Source organism: Hordeum vulgare, chromosome 1H (assembly GCF_904849725.1).
Source record: "Hordeum vulgare subsp. vulgare chromosome 1H, MorexV3_pseudomolecules_assembly, whole genome shotgun sequence".
Classification (NCBI taxonomy): Eukaryota; Viridiplantae; Streptophyta; class Magnoliopsida; order Poales; family Poaceae; genus Hordeum; species Hordeum vulgare.
The window spans coordinates 476,254,622-476,275,160 of NC_058518.1; the positions used below are offsets into that span (position 1 = coordinate 476,254,622).

At 46.2% G+C, this 20,539-nt stretch overlaps 3 protein-coding genes across 4 annotated transcripts; 1 reads left to right on the forward strand and 2 right to left on the reverse strand.

Annotated features, from left to right (window-relative positions):
- Nucleotides 1–3,321: 3,321 nt before the first annotated feature.
- Nucleotides 3,322–6,430, reverse strand: LOC123446867 (probable pectinesterase 53). Its single transcript, XM_045123410.1, has 5 exons — nucleotides 5,853–6,430; nucleotides 5,549–5,738; nucleotides 5,244–5,450; nucleotides 3,863–4,098; nucleotides 3,322–3,785 (listed from the first exon to the last, which is right to left on the reverse strand). Exons 1-5 carry the CDS (start codon nucleotides 6,299–6,301, stop codon nucleotides 3,638–3,640), a joined length of 1,230 nt encoding a protein of 409 aa, XP_044979345.1. The 5' UTR covers nucleotides 6,302–6,430; the 3' UTR covers nucleotides 3,322–3,637.
- A 1,574-nt stretch (nucleotides 6,431–8,004) lies between these two features.
- Nucleotides 8,005–13,878, reverse strand: LOC123446851 (protein cereblon-like). 2 transcript variants are annotated; one of them, XM_045123391.1, is made up of 10 exons: nucleotides 13,582–13,878; nucleotides 13,019–13,083; nucleotides 12,861–12,941; nucleotides 11,753–11,865; nucleotides 11,611–11,676; nucleotides 10,908–11,009; nucleotides 10,379–10,811; nucleotides 9,132–9,337; nucleotides 8,625–8,788; nucleotides 8,005–8,516 (listed from the first exon to the last, which is right to left on the reverse strand). In XM_045123391.1, exons 1-10 carry the CDS (start codon nucleotides 13,752–13,754, stop codon nucleotides 8,360–8,362), a joined length of 1,560 nt encoding a protein of 519 aa, XP_044979326.1. In that variant the 5' UTR covers nucleotides 13,755–13,878; the 3' UTR covers nucleotides 8,005–8,359. The 2 variants fall into 2 exon arrangements, with proteins under 2 accessions (XP_044979326.1, XP_044979335.1); XM_045123400.1 differs by lacking the exon at nucleotides 11,611–11,676.
- A 3,651-nt stretch (nucleotides 13,879–17,529) lies between these two features.
- On the forward strand, nucleotides 17,530–19,996 carry LOC123446877 (pseudo histidine-containing phosphotransfer protein 5-like). Its single transcript, XM_045123421.1, has 6 exons — nucleotides 17,530–17,845; nucleotides 18,120–18,250; nucleotides 18,318–18,386; nucleotides 19,196–19,267; nucleotides 19,404–19,476; nucleotides 19,578–19,996. The coding sequence occupies exons 1-6, from the start codon at nucleotides 17,786–17,788 to the stop codon at nucleotides 19,632–19,634; spliced, it is 462 nt and encodes a 153-aa protein (XP_044979356.1). The 5' UTR covers nucleotides 17,530–17,785; the 3' UTR covers nucleotides 19,635–19,996.
- The last annotated feature ends 543 nt before the right edge of the window (nucleotides 19,997–20,539 follow it).

Consider the following 20,539-nt stretch of genomic DNA (forward strand, 5'->3'; position numbering starts at 1 on the left):
TGAATGAATAAAGAAGGAGAAGTTTATAAAAAAGACTCAAACAAGGATCTCACGTTCCCGCTCACGTATAGAACGAATCGTTCCCTAGTAAAGGTCGCCGATTGAACAGAAACGCTCACGCTAGAACTTTTTTGAGAAAATATTCGTGCTAGAAATGGGGACCTCCTATTTGGCGCTCTTTGTTTCAAATTGACAGCGCCACGCACATGAGACAACACGATTGGGCCGGCCCATCAACCTGTACCCAAGACAAAAAAAGATAGCAAAATTCGAGGGCTTCGACCTCCAGCTTCAAATTGCAAGTTCGTAGCCACTCCACCACACAGTTTTTTTCGTTTGTACTACAACACGCGACCTAAATTATTAACGTGGTATAAAACTAGGCTGCTCTACTATAGCGTATTTGAATTAGATATTGTGGCGAACTAGAATTATTTAACAGTGGTGATTTTTTTTAATTTCAAAAATTGTGCTCTTTTCTGAAAGAGTTTTATTCTGAAAATGTGCAACCATTTTTTGTGTTTCTGAACAATTTACAGGAATATGTGAACAAATTATGAAATTTTGAAACCGTCAACATTTTTTGAATTTCTAAACAACTATTTTAAAAAGTGAACATTTCAAGAAATTCCTAACAAAAATTATAACTACGAACAGTTTTCGAATTTCTGAACAAAAACTTGGAAATGGATCTTTTCATAAAATTACAAACAAAAAATTGGAACAACAAACATATTTTAAATTTGTGAACCTTTTTAAATTTTCAGTACATTTTTAAAAAAAATTGAACGTTCTTCAAAATTCTAGAACAAGTTTTCAAAACATGACTATTCCTTGAATTGGTAAACAAAATTTGAAAATGGGGACATATTTTTAAATTCCAAACAAAAATGTTAAACTGAGAAAAATTATAAAATCCTGAATAATTTTGAGAATGCGAACACTTTTTATATCGATGAACAAAAAATTGAAACGGAAACATTTATCTAAACTTTGGACAATTTTTTAAAATGTAAACATTTTTTGATGGGCAATTTTTTTTTTGAAAACGGGACAATTTTTTAAATTCAGAAAGAATTATGAAACTGAGAACAATTTGAAAATCGTGAATTTTGAAAATAGAAACATTTTTAGAAACTCCTGAACAAATTTCACGAATGTGAATACTTTTTTCAAACTCTCGAACAAAATTTAAAAATGAGTACACATTTTGGAAATGGGAAAATTATTTGAAAATCCCGAAAAAATTCAAAACGCAAAAAAAAATATTGAAAGCACGAACATTTCTTGAAAACGGGGACATTGTTTTAAATTCCTGAACAACTTTGTTCAAAAACATGGATTTCTTGAAAATTTTGAAAAGGAAAAAACTTGCAAAAATAAAGTAAAAATAAACAGAGAAATAGAAATAAAAACAAATACCTTGTTCAGGAACCTTCTAGAAGGTTCCCTAAACCAGCAGAAACCAGCTGGGGTCATCTAGAAGGTTCCCAAAACCATTCAGCATAAAGCTACTCGTAGGGTTATAAACGGGCCAACCCAATTACTCGATAGGTCTGACTTGCTGTGCGAAGCCCCGACTGTATAACGCAGAGAGTGGCACGTAGGGAATTCCCTAGAAATGAGTCCCATGTAAACAATTTTGCTGCTCGCTATTTCTTCTGCCCATCGGGCTGGAATCGACTTAGCGCGAACCAAAAAAATGGCAGGCATAGCCCTTTGCCAGCTGTTGCACTAAAAAAAGTCCAAACCCAAAAGAAAGATCAAGGAAAAAAAAGTAGAAATCCCTTGCAAAGAGACAAAAAAATCAATTTGTCATGATACTAAAATAATTGTGCCCATTTTCTAAAAAAAACATGTATATCATCAAACTTCCACCACGTTCAAATGGATAAAATAGTGCCTTAAAATGAAAATTGCAATGTCTTAAAAATACAACCAACCAGCTAGTTGGATGTATATTTGACCAGAAGTTGTCATGTCTAAAAATTCCACAACAAATTTTACAATTAACATGCGTGAGAAACTAAATTTGACATATCTTAAAAACAAACAAGAAAAATTAACAACTACTCCCTCCGTCCCATAATATACGAGCATTTTTTACACTACACTAATGTAAAAAACACACTTATATTATGGGACAAATGGAGTATGTTTGGACCGAAGTTGCCTTGGTTTCCTAAGATTCTGGCAAAAATATATTGAAAAAGGAAATTTATGAAAATAGTGATATGATTTTTTTTTGTCCTAGGATGTTTAAAAATGAATTTTCCATGGTGTAGAAAATGATTTACAATAGTTTTTTCAACTGTTGTGTACAAAAAGGTAATTCACCATGGTTTGTTTAGCAAATTTGCCATGTTGCAAAAAATTATTTACCATGCTCCAAGAAATATTGGTCATGGTCCAATGAATAAACTTGCCATGGAGAAAAAAAATTCCATAGTCTGAATATAACATTTGGCATGGTAAAAAAATTGATGGTCCATAAAGTGAATTTGCCATGGTAAAAAAACATTCTGGGCACGGTCCAAAAGGAAATATACCATGATCCAAAAAAAACATGAAAAAATACCTTTATAGATCATGAAAAAGTTGAGTAAAAAGATGTATGGGCCAACTATACGTATCATGGCAAATGAGCTACATATTATCAATGCAAAATGATCCATTGCTTAGATTTTATGCAAAACATGGCATTGGCAAAAATAATTGCCCATGGGACATAAGGTTAATTTGCCATGATTCATAAAGTAAGTTTGTCGTGGTCCATGAAGATTTCCAACGCAATTTGCAATGTGTATGAAATGAGATTTGGCAAAAAATAAGGATTTCGCTTTTTGGAAAAGGGTTGTCATATTTAGAAAGTTGCCATGGGCGCATGGAAAAATTTAAGAAATTTATGGATTTATTTCCTGGACAAGACCATCCTGGACAAAATTTAAGAAAGGGCATTGACCATCCTTTTGGCGGTGAAATTATGTTTTCCTTCTTGTTTCCTGGACAAGACACAGTTTTCACTCCGTCTTGGGCAATGACCACGCTTTCTGTGAGTGATTGATGCACAGGATTGGTAATGGTGCAGCTCCTTGACGTGATCACGTGAACACCTGGGATCTCCCGGCCCCCCTAACGGTGGCTTTCGTGCTTTCTTCATGGAGCTCTCCTACGATGCCCTTCTGTTATCTCATGGCATGATGTGTTGTCTCGGACAACCTCCTCTGAGTTGCTAGTGATGCTCTGTATGTGGTTATGACACAACTTATGTTGCATCTACATTCATCTGGGGATTAGGAGGTGGATCTCTGCGTTGTGTTGTAATTCAATACAGTACTTTTCATTCGTGTTTTCTGTCTACTTGCCTCGGCAAACAGAGGACACAGGACTCATGTTACCGTTTGCTCTCTTCGTCAGAACTCACAGCAGTTAAAAACGAACCGATGCGACTCACTCACTCACTTCCCTCTAAAACCAAACGAGAAGAAAAGAAAAGAAAAGAAAAGAGAAAAGAGCCGGAGGCCGGAGACAGCCGTGGTAGCTCGTCATGAACCCAGCTGCAAATGCTGCAGCCGAATCAAGTCACCCTGCTACTAAGTCAGTAACCTGCGGACGCCCTGGATCCGACCATCCGCTGCTACAACCTGAGCCACTCGAGGCCGTCGATGAAGCTGAGGGAGATGAATGGCTTGGCCTCCTCGTCGGTGAGCTCCCGGGACCAGTCCACCCTGCCGGCGTGGTTCGCCCCCGGCCCCGAGCACTTGTACTGCCCGTAGAACACCGTCCTGCATCCATCCATGAAAATCCGTCAGTCATACGAAGCATGCACCAAGAAGATTCACAAGAGACGGACGGCACGTACATCTCGCGCGTGGGGTCGCCCCAGTTGTACCAGCCGCGGGGGATGATGATGTTGTCCATGTAGGTGTAGGCGAAGACGACGCGGGAGAAGGTGCCCCATGCGCGGCCGAGGTAGAGCGCCCCCGACCCCGTCACCCGGCAGTTGAGGAAGGAGAACCCCGTGTCGTCCAGCATGCTCCGCCGGTTCTGCGCCGTCAGCGCGCCGTAGTGCGGCGAGATCGCGTGCACGTGGCAGCCCTGCATCCCCCAAACCGCACGCCGCCATGCCATGGCGCCCACGTCAGCTAGCTAGCTAGCTAGGATTTTGGTCAAGAAAATGCTGCCGTGGTTTCGGTGAAGAAAATGTCGGTTGGTAATGCTAGCTAGGTATATGCGCTGCCAAAAATGCAGTGTAAGCTAGCGATTGATTGACTAGCGCCATTTTATGTCCAGCTAATTAAGCAAAGGGTATAAGGAGATAGGCACGTACGGCACCAGCCAGCAAGGCTAGCTCCTCCGTCGTCACGGGCCGGAGCTAGCTGCCGGCGCCTCGCCTGGGGCCGAGGAGGGACCGGACCGGGGAACCTGCCGCCACCAGAAAGCCACGTTTCGCAACGGTACAAGCGGAGCGACACCGGCTCGCTGCCATTAAGAACCAAGATCCCCCATTAATTAACGGAAATCAACATTCCCTTCCCCCCTTGTCCTGTCCCTGCTGCATGCACGGCCCCGGTCCGTCACACGCAGGCGGACGAACAGAAGCGAGATGGATACGTACGTACGGGACGGAAGGCCGTGACCCAGCATGCAGCATCCATCTGCGGATCCGCCGGTGTCGCGCTCACCTGCACTGCATGGCGGCATGGCCACCGCGCCACGGGCGGCACGGCCCGGGACTAACTCAGCGGTGGCTGCACTGCCACAGAACGAGATCGTGTCTGGCCCAGAACGAGGGTTGCCGGTGGGACAAGATTTGTCACGGGTGCTACGATTCCGTTCCTGGAATGCGCGCACTGGCAGGAACATTATCTGTTTCCTTGTTTTTTCAACAGTATGACCGACCGACCCGTCGTGCATGGAGGGCTCTTGTACGTACGTACGTACGCGACTCTATGCAGGACACTGGTAGTGGTAGGCCATGCACGCTCGAGCTGGATGCTCTGCCCGTCAGAGAGCCGCGGCCCAGCCCCGGCGGGTACCGACATGACACCACCTCTTTGTGGCTGCACGCAGGGTTCAACCGCACGTACAGCCGACACACTGACACGTCAGGTGGGTGGAGCAAAGATGCTCTGCTGACTTGACTCGCAGGTGCTAATTAAGCTTGCCTGTGAAATCTAGAGAGATAGGAGTAGATGTTTTTTGCAATGGCAGGGGAGGCAGAGGAGCAGACGAGGGTGCACCTCGTAGAGGGAGAGGGCGTTGCCGAAGATGAAGTCGACGGAGCCCTCGATGTAGCAGTCCTTGTAGTAGTGGCGGCCCAGGTGGTCATACAGCGTGTCCTGCGCGCCCAGGAAGTTGCACCCCACGAACGCCGCGTTGTCCGCCGATATCCGCAGCGCCACCCCTTGCTTCCCCAGCGCGCCCGCCCGAGGCACCGGCGCCGTGTTCTGCAGCACAATCCCATCCAAATCAATCAATCAATCAACCAGTGTCGTCGAGCCTTGGGTCGACGAGTGAGTACAGATACAGTACGCACGGCACTTACCTTGAAGGTGATGTTCTTGGCGACGAAGAACTGCGAGTTGACGGCGAAGGTGGCGGAGGCGAAGGTGCCGAAGGGGCGGCCCCATGGCCCGGCCGTGTCCGCCGTGTCGCCCCACTGCACCACCGTCCGGTCCGCGCCCGCGCCCTCCACCGTCACGAACGCGCGCAGCGGCGAGATGCTCACCTTCTCCCTGCATTACATTTACACGGGCCATGCACTCTCACCGTCAGTCAGACGCCGAGCACCGACGACTAGAACGATCGATGGGCAAGTATACGATATGTTGGTCAGGTCACGCACGTACGTGTAGGTGCCGGCATTGACCTTGATGACGACGCGAGCGAGGTTGATGATCGGGAGCGAGTCGACGGCGCCCTGTATGGTGCTGAAGTCGCCGGCCCCGGGCGTCCTGTCCACGACGATCGTGCGCGTCGTGGGGAGCAGCGCGCGGTTGAGCGCCCGCTGGAACACGCTGTGTTCGAGCGCGCCCATGAAATGCACCCACCGCGTGAACCGCCGCTCGATCGTCTCCACCGCCGTCGCGTTCGCCGGGTAGGGCCTCGCCGCCGCAGCAGCAGCCTTCCCCGGCCTCAGGCCCTTGGTGTGCCTGTGCTCCACGCGCCCGCGCCCGTGCCCGTGCCGGCCGGCGTCCACGTCGCCCGGCCCGGCCAGCAGCAGCAGCGCCAACAGCACCACAACGCACGCCAGCCACCTCGCCCGCGACGACGGCGAGGACGAGGACGACGCTGCCATCGCCGCGACAATGCGCTGCGAGTACGCCGCCAGTGGCAACAGTGGAGGGGCGCTGTTGCGGTGGTCACTCACCGGCAGCTAGCTAGGTATGCTACAATGGGGCTGTGTCTGCGTGTGTCAGGTATAATTGGGGAGCGGGGGGGGGGGGGGGGGGGGGGATTTAAGGAGATCACGGGCGTCCTGTTCCGAGGGAACGATGGAATGACACAGCTCACGAGCACGAGCAAGAGCACGAGCAGAGGCCGCTGTTCGTGTGTGTTGGCTCTAGTGTGGGCGTGGGCGTGCGCGCGCATCTAGCAGAGCGGCGCTTGTGCGGTGCGGCTACGGCGGTACATGCATGCACCACATGCTCGGCCACATGCATGTGCGTTCGTCTTCGTCTTCCCCTTGGCCTCGGTCTCCCACTGTCCTATCGGGAAAGGCAAACCAACCTTGCAGTTGCAGTTCTACTTACGGTGGCTAAATCGCGACCCCGTGGTTTACTCTGTCTTGAGCACTGTTTCCTTGTACCCTGGTTCCATTCCGCGGCGGCATAACGACCTCCGACTTGACTCTCGTGGGTGACGACCAGTGCTAGAAACAACCTTTTTTTTATAAGGGCATCTTCAACAGAGGCTCAAAACACAGCTTGGGACGATAAAAATCCTCATTTTTTTTTTGTCGGACAACTTCAACAGAGCCTGTAAAATACTACGCGTGTTAAAAAGTTTTAGGCATGTATTAAAAACGTCATCGCGTGCAGTAAATTTGGGATGCCGGATCACGCACGCTTTACAATTTACACCGCGTATTTTTTTGGACGTGTGTTTTTGAGCGTCTGAACAAGCAATGCTGGTCTCACGGAATAAAATCGTTACAGTAGTGCGCTAAAACTTTTATTGAGCGTGAAAGAAAAACAGTATTTTCTGAAAGCGGATTTGCCGGCATTTCTATTTCCGGGAAGATAAAATAATGGTCTCTCCCGTCCGTCGACTACCGAGTCGCATGCGCATCGCAAAGCCATGAAAGTCGCACGGGAATGAGTACGCAATCGAGCAGTTCAGCATGCTCACCATCAAGTACCGCCTCCACCATCCTCGCAGCTTTAAACAGTTATATACAAATATCCATACTTCATATACTCGTACCGGTGTACACATCATGGAAGGACAGGCAGGTAATCTGTAAATGCAATCGACATATACAGACGCAGAGAAGCGCACATTCTCTGTCAGTGTTGGCTTCCCCTCCCGTCTGGTACGCCGATGCCCCTCTCCTAGTGTCAGCTTGTGCTGCTGCCATGGCCCATCCTTCTTCCGCCACCCGTGATCGCCAGGTCTCTCTCGCTTTTACGGAAGGCGGTATTGAAATACCGGCCAACTCGCTACCGGTTCCACGGATACTGGCTGGAGCAAACCGACAGTACGCTCCATACGCGTTGCTGCTCGCCACTCGTGCTAGCTCAGCTGGGCCGACCGACGACCCTGCTGCCTCCTGCTCGGTGCTAGTACTGCTAACCATGGCGATGGAGTAAATTGTGGAGCTACCACTCATTCTCAGGGGCTCAGGGCCACTTTCCCACTCTACCGCTACTCTACTGCATTACCGTACCGTATAGGGTATGGCAACTGAACCTTTCTACTTTCTTCTCCACAAAGCCGCACTCTCACACAGATCTACAAAGAGAACCGGATTTCCAGGCATCATTTCAGAGGGAGGTGGAATTTTCTTAACTTTCAACACAACATTCCATTTACCCCAACACTTTTCACAGTAACATGCTTTGTTTAGCATTCGGAAACTTATTACTCGGTCTAGGTGCATACCACCTGCATCTAAGGTATTTCTCTGTAACGGAGCACGGATACACGACACTACACACAGCACACCCAGGAAAGAGGGTGGTCAGTCTCCCAGGAACTTCAATGAAGGTGAACGGCGGGTATATATGGGGCTAGGCTAAAAATGAGAGCGTGACAAGGATAGCACATGCGCCACGCTCTCAGTCTAGGTTCTAAGTCTGCGGAAACGGGGAAAAGGCACAATTCAGAAAGGGTTTGCTGTACATGGAGAGCGGCATCATTCTTCCTGTTGTTGTCCTGCATCTACAATATCGGCGATCTGGCAGCTGCGGATCCCCCAGAAGAATTTCGGATGCAGATACCTCTTGGTGGCAGTGAACAGCCAGCCTATGTTGGAGTCGCAGGAAGAGCACGATGCGATAGTCCAGGCGTATCTGGATAGCAAGATAATGTGCTTATGAGTTATTCTCACATTCGAAGATTGTAGAATAAAACATGGAGGCGGCTGGGAGATAGACAAGGAGTCAAGAAAAAGGTCATACCCTGGAAACCAGCTGTGTTCCTCTGTGGGATCCCCCTCAATATCAAGCCCTGTTGCGTTGTTCACAGTGATCGTCGCGTGCACATACCCATGATTGTTGACATAAGTACCAAGAGGCCCATCGCTAGACATCACCACCACGTCGCTATGCTTTGCTATTTCGGACTAGCATAATTAACATACATGTCAGCACAGAGTAATAGCCATAATCGTGAAATTCTTCGATTTAGCTATACAAGAAGCAACTTGGTTTTACATTAATGCCATTACTCATCAAGCAGCTGCAACAGGCTACATCACCCAAGGATACGTCCAGTATCTGAGTGCAACTTTTGACAAAGCCTTGTTGCAAAATAACATGTTAATCTAGCACGCTGTGATACAGGTGATCTAAAGAAGCTATCTATGATGGAAGCAACAGACCAGACTACTGAACCTGGATGTACGTCAAGGTATCAGCACCGATCAACTAGTTAAAATATCACCTCCAGATACAGTAGATTGTTACCTTGCAGTATCCACATTTTATGAGATCACAGGCCTTTAGAAGCTGGATCTCCTTTCGAAGGCGATACGAAACCCCATTAATCTCCAGCAATTTTTGTCTCACAGGTTCTGATACTGGAAGTTGGTTTCCGATGTAAAATGACAAAAGATCTGGTTTTCTTACAAGCTCATCAACGTTTGGTGTTTTAATTATCAGTCTCCACAAATCTGCAACAAAGGGATGGTATAACAAAAATAACCAACTGAATATCGCAAACATACCTAAGGATTTGCAGACTTATAGTTTATTTACTTTAGTGAGAAGATGTTACACAGGGCAAAGTTGGTGTTCTGGTAAGGATTCAATGAAATATGTAGGGCATGTTTGGTTGGTATACTAAGGTTGCCTCACCACAAGTTAGGCAAGTTTGACTGAGGCAAAGTTGGTATTCTGGTAAGGATTCAATGAAATATGTAGGGCATGTTTGGTTGGTACACTAAGGTTGCCACACTTTGCCACACCACAAGTTAGGCCTTGTTCGGTTAATCCTCCTCCCAAGGGGATTGGAGAGGATTGGAGGGGATTTTGACTTGTTAGGGATTTAATCCCCTCAATCCCTGTCAAATCCCTTTCACTTCCCTCTCAACCGAACAAAGCCTTAGGGAAGTGTGACTGAGGAAGCCCCCGTCTGGCTAACAGTCACACTTGTGGCAAGATTCTTCTCCTATAATTTAGGTCCCACGTGTCATTGATTCAGAACAGTGTGGCAAGGTTACCTCAAGTATGGCGAAGTGTGCCGCAGATTTTAATCGCCTAACCTGGGGCATGTATGGCAAATGTTGGCAAACTTAGGGGCTGTTTGGTTCTAGGCCTTGCATTGCCACACTTTGCCACACATTTTCGCCAAACTTGCCTAAGGTTAGTTCAAGAAATGTGATGTGATGTGGGGCCCTAGTGTGGCAAAACACATTTTCGCCAAACTTTGCCACACACAAGTTGGCAAGCCCAAGGGAATCTTGCCACACCTTTTGAGTGTATGTGATGTGGGGCCCTAGTGTGGCAAAAAGTATCTTGCCTAAGGTGTGGCTTGAACCAAACATCATCATAAGTTGGCCAAACTTGACTAACCTTAGGTGTGGCAACCAAAGGCAACCTTAGTCACAAACCAAACAACCCCTTAGTATATGAACCAAATGATATGCAGTGACAAGAATGTACTGTAAGGTTCATAAGAAACAAGATTGATGAAACAGGAGTGCTTCACCTACCAGCAGCTCTACAAGCAAGTGCATATGGGTCATGCATTTCATAAGCCCATTGAGGCCAAAATGCCAATGATGCCTGAAGAGGCTGCTTCGAGTAATTTCCAGCATTGTACTGGTGCTTCACATGTGTTCTTGCACTCGAGGGTGTCGAGCAAATATATTCCTCCTCATCCATGTTTGTATTCTTGCCTGACTGACCAGAAACATAGGGCTTCACTGAATTGCTGGATTGTGAACTTGAATCACTTGAAGTAGGAGTATCACAATCTGGGTCTGAATATATATGGCCCTGTTGCTTGATTGGTGATACATCCAAGCTCATAACTTGTGAAGAAGTATGCGGCCGATAGCTCCTAGATGCACCTAGCTGTGCAAATGCAGCTCTTGGAGTTCTTAGTGGAGGATCTTCCTCGATGATTTGAACCTCGCCCCACACCTAATGACAAAAGTACATGAAACAAAGCTACAGTTGTCCCGCTTCTAATTCAAAAGGGACATAAAACAAGGCTGCCCAATTAGATCTTAGACTTACCACCCCATCAACATCTGCCCAGTAACGGATCAGACGAAATCGTTGCTGGCCACGTGCTTTAACATTTACTGAACCATCCTCCGACCGTCCAAGTTGCCGTATCTGCAAACAAACAAAAATACCAACTGATCTGATCGGCTGTTCAGAAGAATGGTTCTAACCAAAAAAGGCAAATTGGACCGAATTACACATAATATTTATTTATCTTTTGAGATTATGTAAGGGATCTTGAAATTTATCACATGTGTGCCATAACATTATAGGTAACTTATAACTCCTACTCCCTCCGTTCTAATTTTCATGGCGCCCACACATTTCAATGTCCATGTTTGACCATTTACTTTACCAATAAAACTTATATTATGTGGTGCCACAAAAATTATAACATTGAATTTGTTACTTGAAAAAAGTTTCTGACAGCACAATTTGTAAGGCACATACTCATATATATTGATCTAATTGATTGTCAAAAATGAAATCAGAAAAATCGAGGACGCCACGTGAATCAGGAGGAAGTATTAAGTATATAGAACTAGGAAATAGTATACACATGGAGTTGGTCACTAATCAGCTCCATTGGGATTTTGGCACAAAAGAAAAGCTAACCAAATGAACAATTCAAGCACATAGAGATTGATCAATAATTTCAGACTGGTCTTGGAATTGCAAATCGAAGCATGACAGAAAAAAAAAAGTATGGCACCTCTGCTGTGGTTCCAACTGAAGCATTAGCATAATTACGATGATTTGGCCGTCCGTGCATGAGAACCTATACATCGAGTCACAGTCTTCAAGAAAAAAATCCACAAGTAAAAGCAACTAATTTTAACATGATTGGAACGCACCACGCCAATTGTTTCTGGAGCATCAACATGCCTTAAAGCCTTCTCGACTGCTCCCACAAACCTAGCCTCAATTAGTTTCAGAGGCAAGGTAGCTCCAGGAAACAGGACGACACCTGCGAAATATTCATAGCACCATTGCATTTGATAGTCTGTAAGATAAATAATATTGCCGTCATGCTATGAGTCCTAATGTATAGCCGTGCACGAGTCAGGTCAAACCATAGCAAGGATTTGTGCCTCTTTGTGCTGGATCTGGATTTGCAATTAAGTAACTATTTTGACAGGCTATCCCATCAGGACCCCAAAGGATCCAAATAGCAAGTTATCAGCATATTACCTTTTTAAGATTGCTCGTAGACGATTCATTATTGAGTATTAACTTATCTACTGACAGACAAAAACTTTAATTATCAAAAGAAACGCCAGCTAATATTTTCCTTCTGCTTCCCTATCTTAGACGGATGAGCAGCACGGCGAAGGATCTCTGGTGGGCAGAGCTGGTGCAGGGGTTCTCTTTGGACGAGAGGACACTAGGCAGGAACGGGGTGGGGTGAGCCGTTGGCCAAATACAGATACACAGTAGGTGAGCATTGGCGGTGTTGGAGGGGGGGGGGTGGTGAGAAGGAGGAGCTTGGAGCGGAGGAGGAGGTAGAATTGCAGCTTTCCGCGTTTGGTTGGAAGAGGAAGCGTTTCAACCACGACCTTCCATTTATGGACTGTCGGAAGGTCGGCGTTCAGCACTAACACGCTACCATGCATGAGCTAGATACGTTATTAATTGAAAAGCCAAGGCATCTTGACATTTTGCTGTAAAGTAGATGCATGTGTCTGTACATCTGCAAATCTCCAATTCTAAAGGAAATATCTACCGATAATAATGCTTTGAAGTCATTCAGGCTAATCATATCCAAAACTAGACAGATCAATCACACTCTGGGGCACAAGAAGTATCTATTAAATGATATCTAAGTAAATTTGACGAAGCGCCAATCCATGCATCTTCAAGGTTATCAAGACAATAAAAATCTTTGCCAATAGAAAGACAATAAAAATAAAGGATATAAGCGCATGAATTAACAAATCAAATACAGAAATGGAAGAGCATTACCGTGAAGAAAAAGCATTGGCAAGCTGATGATTGAACCAGCATCTAAGAGAGTAGCTTTTCTGCCTGGTATATCATCAACCTCTGAGTGACACACAAGGAGAAATTTAGAACATGCAGTTAGCGTCATAAAAACATGGAGGTCGGCACTGATAATTTACCGCCAAGATAGGTGTGCAGTGCGGTTTGATGGCCGAATTCGCCACGTCCACCCCCATCATCCAACCTGATACACATGAACCAGGAAATGAACATGAGAAGTCCCATGACCCAATCTAATGAACACGATCCGCAGCTTATCAAGACTACAAAGCGAGATTTCGGTCAGGGGTGCTGTGTTTGGAGTTGTGGAGCCACTCATTTCCCTGAAACAGAAATCCCCACACTCTCTCCAACCTAGGGTTTAGTCCGGATGACAATATATATTATACTAATATTTGTCTTAATAAGCGAAACGAGAGTAACATCCATTCCCTGGAATCTTGACACCCTCTCCACCCTAGGGTTTACAGGCCTAACGCTCATCCGACCGCAACGCCCTCCACTCTCCGCCTCAAAGTGCTCTCTCGGGTGGATCGCCTCGAGGTAGGCGGCTTCCGCACCGCCGACTCTACCAGTACAGCTCTACAGCCCCGCCCCCTAGACCTAGAACAGCGAGCAGGCTACAGCGCGGATGCTACACGGGAGGAGGGGAGCATGGCGACGAGTTGTGTTGAGAGATGACCTCGCGAAAGAGCCGATGGCGAGCACCTGGCGGTAGATTTGGTCCTCCATCTGCTCCCACTCCCTCTCGAACCTCTCGTGGCGGTGCTCGTCGACCACCAGGGCGTCGAGCTCCGCCCTCTCGAGGTCCTCCATGTCGACCTGCAGGACCATCCTGTCCCAGTCCGCCTCCATCTCGCCGGGCACGGAGACGACGCCGGCCACAATCGCAGGCGAGATTTGGCTTCTCTTCTCCGGTTCACCCCCTCTCCTGCTGTTTCTGTTTCTGTCTGGCTCTGGGTCTGGGGTCTGGGCTGCCTGGGTCCGCTCAACGCGTGTGTGTGTGCTGCTACAGTGCTACGCGAGTATACCTGGCCAAACGGGCCGGCCCGGCCCGGCCTGGCCCGGTATATTCGTGTCTCGCACGGCACGGCCCGTCAGGGCACGTTTATTAAACGGGTCGTGCCGTGCCGTGCCAGACTGTGTTCCCGGGGTCCAGACCCAAGCACGACCCGCGACACGCTGGGTCCACGGCACGCTGGCCAATTTGATTTAAAAAACAGATAAAAAACCTGAAAATACCATCTCCCGCGCCGATCTTCCACGTCCCCCTCCCTCACGCGGTCCCGCCCCAGCTAGCTGACCGCCTCGCGCTCTGCGCCCCTACCCCACTGACCGCTCCAACGGTCGCAGAACGGTCGGCCCCGCTCCCCCATCGCCCAATGTGTGTCGTGCGGCCCCCCGCCTCGCTCCCCCGCGTCGCTCCCTTCTAATCGTGTTGTGTCGTGCTGGCACGCAGGCTTGGGGTGACAGTCCAGACACGGCACACGACGTGTTCATGCCTGGCTCAAGCACGATTAGCCCATGCCGGGCCGGGTCCGTGTCGTACCTGGCCTGCGGGTTGTCAGGCTGGCTCGACTAGCACGGCTGGTTTGGTCAGATCTGTACGCGAGGCTTCTCGGAACATCCATCCATTCTACGTGTCCACGGCCCATTTTACATTTCCCCCAGGCGCCCACTCGGCCCATTTGCCCGCCCGAATCCTTCCGCGGCCGCGGCCGCGGCCTCCTCACTCCTCAGAGGCGCTAAGTTATCAAAAAAAAAAAAAAAAAAAAAAACTCGTCAGAGGCGGAACCGCTCAACGCTGCCGGAGTCCCGACCTTCCCCGCCGGTAACAACTGCTGCGCTCGCTTCTCAGTATCGTACGCCACACTGCGCCACTAGATCCCGATTATTTCTGCGATTAGTTTCCGGCTTCACGATGCCGGTTAATCTAGCCACTCTGATTTGTGCTGATTCGAGCAGGCGTCGGCACAAATCGCGCGGCGGATTGGGGCTCGCTACTGTACTGGTCGCCGGGGCTCCTGCCGACGAATCGCCCGCCCGCCAATCCCTCGCTCGGGTGTAGGCATCACCGGGGCTTTGCCTTTGCCCAGCTCCAATCTGAGCGTCACTTGGGGAAGGGGGGAGAGTGGGTCTCCATGCGCCATCACATCAGCCGCGGAATCGACATATCTAAAAAGAGGTAGTGTACCCACGCGACATGCATCGCCCATTGCCATTGCTACCCTTGACAGAGATTGCCAACTTGGATTTTTTTTTTTTGTTATTGTTGTTATTCAGGTATAATGGTAGATTTTGGCATTTCGCTGATCTATGTTTGTGACCCCACTAAAAGCATGTTGTGATGTTTCTACCATTTTGATGCTTGGTCTTCAGCTAGTCTGGTAAAGCCAACTAGGGAAGTTACTGGTGCTATGCAGAGTAATGCTAATTTGATATGCATAATCGATAGCGCTATTGTAGCGTGCGCTCAATATTCTTTGGCTATCCACTGTGCACGGGAGGTTAATAAGCTCATCCTTATAATTGAAACTATAGGGATGACCGGATGAGTGCAAGGACCGAGTGTGAAAACAAAACAAGAATCATCTGAATACTACTAAACAACTAAGAACATCATGGGTATGCATACAAAACAGTAATAAAAAGGTATCTTCTCAAGATGAAGCTTGAGCCCATGAAGTGTACTGTCAGCCTTGTTAAGTATATGCGCTTTGTGAATACTGAATAGTGCCTTTTTGTTTTGCGGAGGCGTATCTGTCGTTATTATGGAGAGCGGGCTGATACCTAGTTCCCTCAGCTGACATAAGCCACTGGTAAGATAAAGTCACGCAAGAGATATATATGCCATATGTATGGTAAATCTTGCAGCCACGATTAAAGAAACTCATCATAGTACTATCTTCGCTGTGTACTTCGTTGTCTTTGAGAGGACGTGTGCAGAACTTCATGAGTTGCCCTATCTTCCTGGCAAACTGTTAATTTAATATTCCTAAAAAGCTAAAAAAATTAGTGTAGTCCCAAAAGCTGGGCAACTGTTATTTGATTATTGTTTCTATCAACGGTAAGTAGTGAGCAATAACCACTTGATGTGCACCCTCTCATACACAATACAAATATCATCAGACATTATCATGACATTATGATGAATCATATGGGAGGGAGTGCTATGTTAATTTTACTTAAAACCTCATGCACTAATCATGCATGAAGTGCCAGCATGGCATTATATGTCATATATTACTGGGCACAGCAGACTTTTATTACAGATTTACAGGTAAATATATAATGAGTCAAATGATGTTGCTATCTTGTTTCTAAATGCAACAAATGGATTATGTACTTGTTACACTATCTTGAATGTGGTTTAAAGAGAAAAAATTCTTGTCGTATGCCCGTGCAATTTTTTAGGAGATATTCCATCTTCTATTGCATGTAGAGGCCTGGCATGCGCTTTCCGAAGGATGTTGTCATGTGAATGTTCTGTATGTAAAGGGAAAGCGATGCAGCTGCAAGGATGAAGAGTGAAACCATGCTTAGGATCTTTATACAAATGCATGCAACATTCAGGGAAGGTAGCAACTGTTATATGTTAATTCATGTTCTGAACTCATTTGATCACTCGGTGCTATAGCAATTTTATCTGCCTAGAATTTTCTCTTGTTTTTTAATCCTCCAATCAATATGCCTTTGGGCTATTTCATTCCACATCAGATTCTCTTATCAAGATGTGATGCTGATTGAAGGACGGTGAAGACCAATCCTTGGACCAATCACTGGGTGGGTCTATTTTGCTCCTTTTTGCAAAGCTTGATAACGTGCCACGTGGTCCAGTGATTTGAGAGAGTCTTGGTTTGTAACTGTTGGAAGGAGATTGAAATCGTTTTCTTTCTCTAGCTTTCTTTTGGCTGTGCACAAAGTAGGCATATCTTAGACCTATTCGAATTCTCTATCGTTCTCGATGATTTTATCACCACGTTATGCTTGAACTTTGAGATGCACAAACACTAGTTTGGTTGTACCATTCCCCTTATGTCCGTGTATTAGTTCCTGCAACGTGTCGCTCTAGAAAATTTCCTCTATCAGGACTTCATATATCCATACTTGACACATGTTCGTTTCCTGTAAGAATGAGCCACCACATGAAACATTTGATGTAATCAAGTAATATTCTTTCTGTTCATTGTCTTGATTCACGGACTCCAGTTTGTTAAGACCGAGGCATGGTGCATGAACACATGTAAATGCTTCTCACCATGAAAAGAGGATGCTGTTTTGTTTCGCACTTGATGAATGGCAATTGATTCCTTCTTTCGAATTGGTCTGATGATGTCAAGGCTTTAGAAAGTTGTTAGAATTTAGGGCTTACCAGAAGCTATCACATGCAGATGCGGACCTGTATCAGATTATGTGATAAGTATTGGTTTTTACATTTCTACCTTCTTCTGGAGTCTAGATGCGGTCTTCGGGTCTGCAGATGTCAAATTTGTATGTTTGATGGTGTGCGATGTAGAAAAATTGACTGAAGGTAGTAACCCATTGTATAGACCAAAGAAGAAAGGCTAGGGTTTCTGCACACCAATATAAAGAAACATCACAGTCTGTTGATGTTCAAGTCATTCTCCAAAATGTGAATAGATGTTGCACACGCTGGCAGCAAAACCATTTGCATATGTAAGATGATAAGGCTTTGCCATTGGAACTACAAAATATCTTCACTTCCACTTATGTTGGTGGAGGAACAGTGGCAGCCTCCGGAGCTATATAAACAACCTCATGTTCAACTTTCTACAACCAGAGAGATCGACAAATTGGATATGCATTTTGTGCTTGCCTCCCACAGCCTCTGCTTAGCCTCTTTTCCCATCGTGCAACACTTGTAAATGGATTATGCTAATTTACGACGCCAAGCAGCATCCTTGAAAAGAAGCCTCTTTGATCAGGCTAGTGCTCTGTTCATCTCTTGCACTAAGCATCGGAGTTCAGGCAGTAAACACTTATCATTTATGTAGCCAAGACAAGAGTTGTCACTCGGCACCTCTGCTTACAAACTTTGACACACCTTAGAGAATCTGAATGAAAAAAAAATTTGAAGTAGTTTGCTACCATGTAGCGTTCAAATTCTGCTTTTTTCTTTATGTGCAGCAATGCTTTAAGAATTAAGTTTTTTTAACCATTTTGGATATTTGCTGATTTAGCTACATATTTGGTAACCAGGGGTATTTGGATGAGCAATTTTGCCAGGTTGAGGACTTGCAGGATGAAGCAAGCCCCAATTTTGCAGAAGAAGTGGTCTCCTTGTTCTTCAAAGACTCAGCGAGGCTAGTGACAAATATTGAGCAAGCTATGTAAGCAATGGCACTTCCATAAAATTGATCAGTTATTGTTAAGCGGTTTCTAACAACAACACTGCAGGGAGAAGTATCCCAAAGATTTCAATAGATGGGATGCACACATGCAGCAGCTTAGAGGCAGCTGTTTTAGGTATGTCCAGACAACATCTTTAGGCGATAGATGATTAGATGTTGCATGCCTATGTGAGAGAAACTGGTGGTGATGGACTCTTAGAGGCTGTTCAATTTTTTTGCCCTTTTAGGCAAATTCTTGACTAGTATTGAACTCTTGAGTCTGATTACCTATTCGGGCCCCCCCTGCTTTTGCCAACAAACTGGCCAGCTTGGATTAGAAAGCCATCACCTGTTGAAGGGAGATGCACATGGCTAAAGTCGGCTTAGTGGGTGAAAAGTTTTGTAAAAAAAATCATAAGTTTGCAGAACTTAATCTGAACCTTTGACAGCATGCAATAGCTCAAGTTTACAAAATAAAATATGGATAGGGAATTTGTCAGACAGGCTGTCAACTATTTGTTTCATGAGCCGCTACAAAGCTCCTGCCGGATTCTGGTGTGCCTGAACACTGTTTTCTGTCCTCAATTCTTTGGAGCAGTGTCTTTTAGTTAGTTTACTTCTATTGTTTGCTTGGCGGTTGTTTCGCTTGAAGTGCCTCTGTTTGATAGAGGGTCGGTGAATGTGTGAACCACAGCTTTTTTTGCCAGAGATATGCTAACACAGAGATTTGTATTACTTTCATCGCGAATTATTGGTCATGTGCGTCCACTCCAACTAAATGTTGGATGCATGTGGAGTAGCAGACACTTGCCTTTTACAAATGATGTGTATCATGAGATCGCATGCTTGCAGCACCTTTGCCATGATATAGAAAGCTGACATTTTATATTATTATATACTATATGCTGTAATGTTTTGGGCTTAACATAATACAACATGTCACAGCATCGGCGCTTCGAAGATGAACAATGAGTGCACATCTTTCAGGAACAGCTGTAGGGAAGAAAATGCTGAAGGGTATCTCTCTCTCTCTCTCTTTCCCTTAGTTGGTTAGCATGTGGACATGTGGTTATATTATATCCAAAATACAGGTTAGGTTCATCACCACCGACTCAGTCTTCTTTTATCCATATATTAATATGTTATTATGCAGTTGCAGGAGATCTTTCCAGAAAGTGAAGAGGGAGCATGCTGTCCTGAGGCAGAAGCTGGAGTCCTACTTCCAGGTAATCTTTGTCATCCCCAGCTTCATCTCCTGGGAGCTACTCATCACAGTGCCCGTCTGATCTTGCCGTGGGTTCTAACAACATGACATGGCCACACGCAGCTGCTTCGACAAGCCGGTCCTGCCAGGACGACCGCGGTCAGGTCTGGAGGCAAGTAAGCAGACGGCCCTGGACGCTCAAGAAGGCAAGCATACCAGTATGTGATAGCTGCAGTGAAGGAAGACGCAGTGACAGGAGGCTGGAGGCATGCTTGCTGCTGTCTTGGACTTATGTCTGCAAGTTAATGCCAACAGGATACCATATAATCACCGTTCAAATATATAGATAATCATAAGAGCGCCATGTTGGTGTATAGCGGTGATAATAGTCTCATAGTCGTGCGTATCGTGTCATGTCCGCACTTTTTTTTTTAGAAAAGGAGGATTTACCTCTGGCCTCTGCATCATTACGATGCACACAACGTCACAACCATATATTTCCGTTCTTATATACGGTAAATAAAACCGACTAAGCTTGCAAACGACGGTTTCTTTCTTTCCTGTTCTTGACTACGAGGTCGATTCCATCAGCCCTCGTTTTTGTGTTCAGGTATTATTCAGATTGCGATGGATCGTTGTGCAGAGTTGGAATTAACCTCATGTGTGTCGGTGACTACTGATTGTGGCGGTAGGCCGGACTTGAGCGTTTAGGACCGGCGAGGGGTTGCGACGGGTCTAATCAACGTCTGATGGGCATTACTGAGCTAACGAGGGAATAGTTCTGAAATCTCTGTGATGGGCATCACTGAGCTACCGAGGATATCTCTCACTGTGCTGAACTTGCAGCGTGTGTTGATTGATTAATTTACAGGCGCTTGCTTTTCTAACCTGACCGTGAAGTCGCAACCACTGGGAACGCTGAGAAAAGATTGACAAAAAGGGAAATCGGGATGAACCCCCTAGTGCGCGGTAGGAATTGCGCGGAACTGCGTGTGGCATCTCACAGACCAACTTCGAAGCGCCTCTCAGAAAGAAGAAATGGACACCTGCTTGAAGCGTCGGAATGTCGAGATGAAACAGTTCAG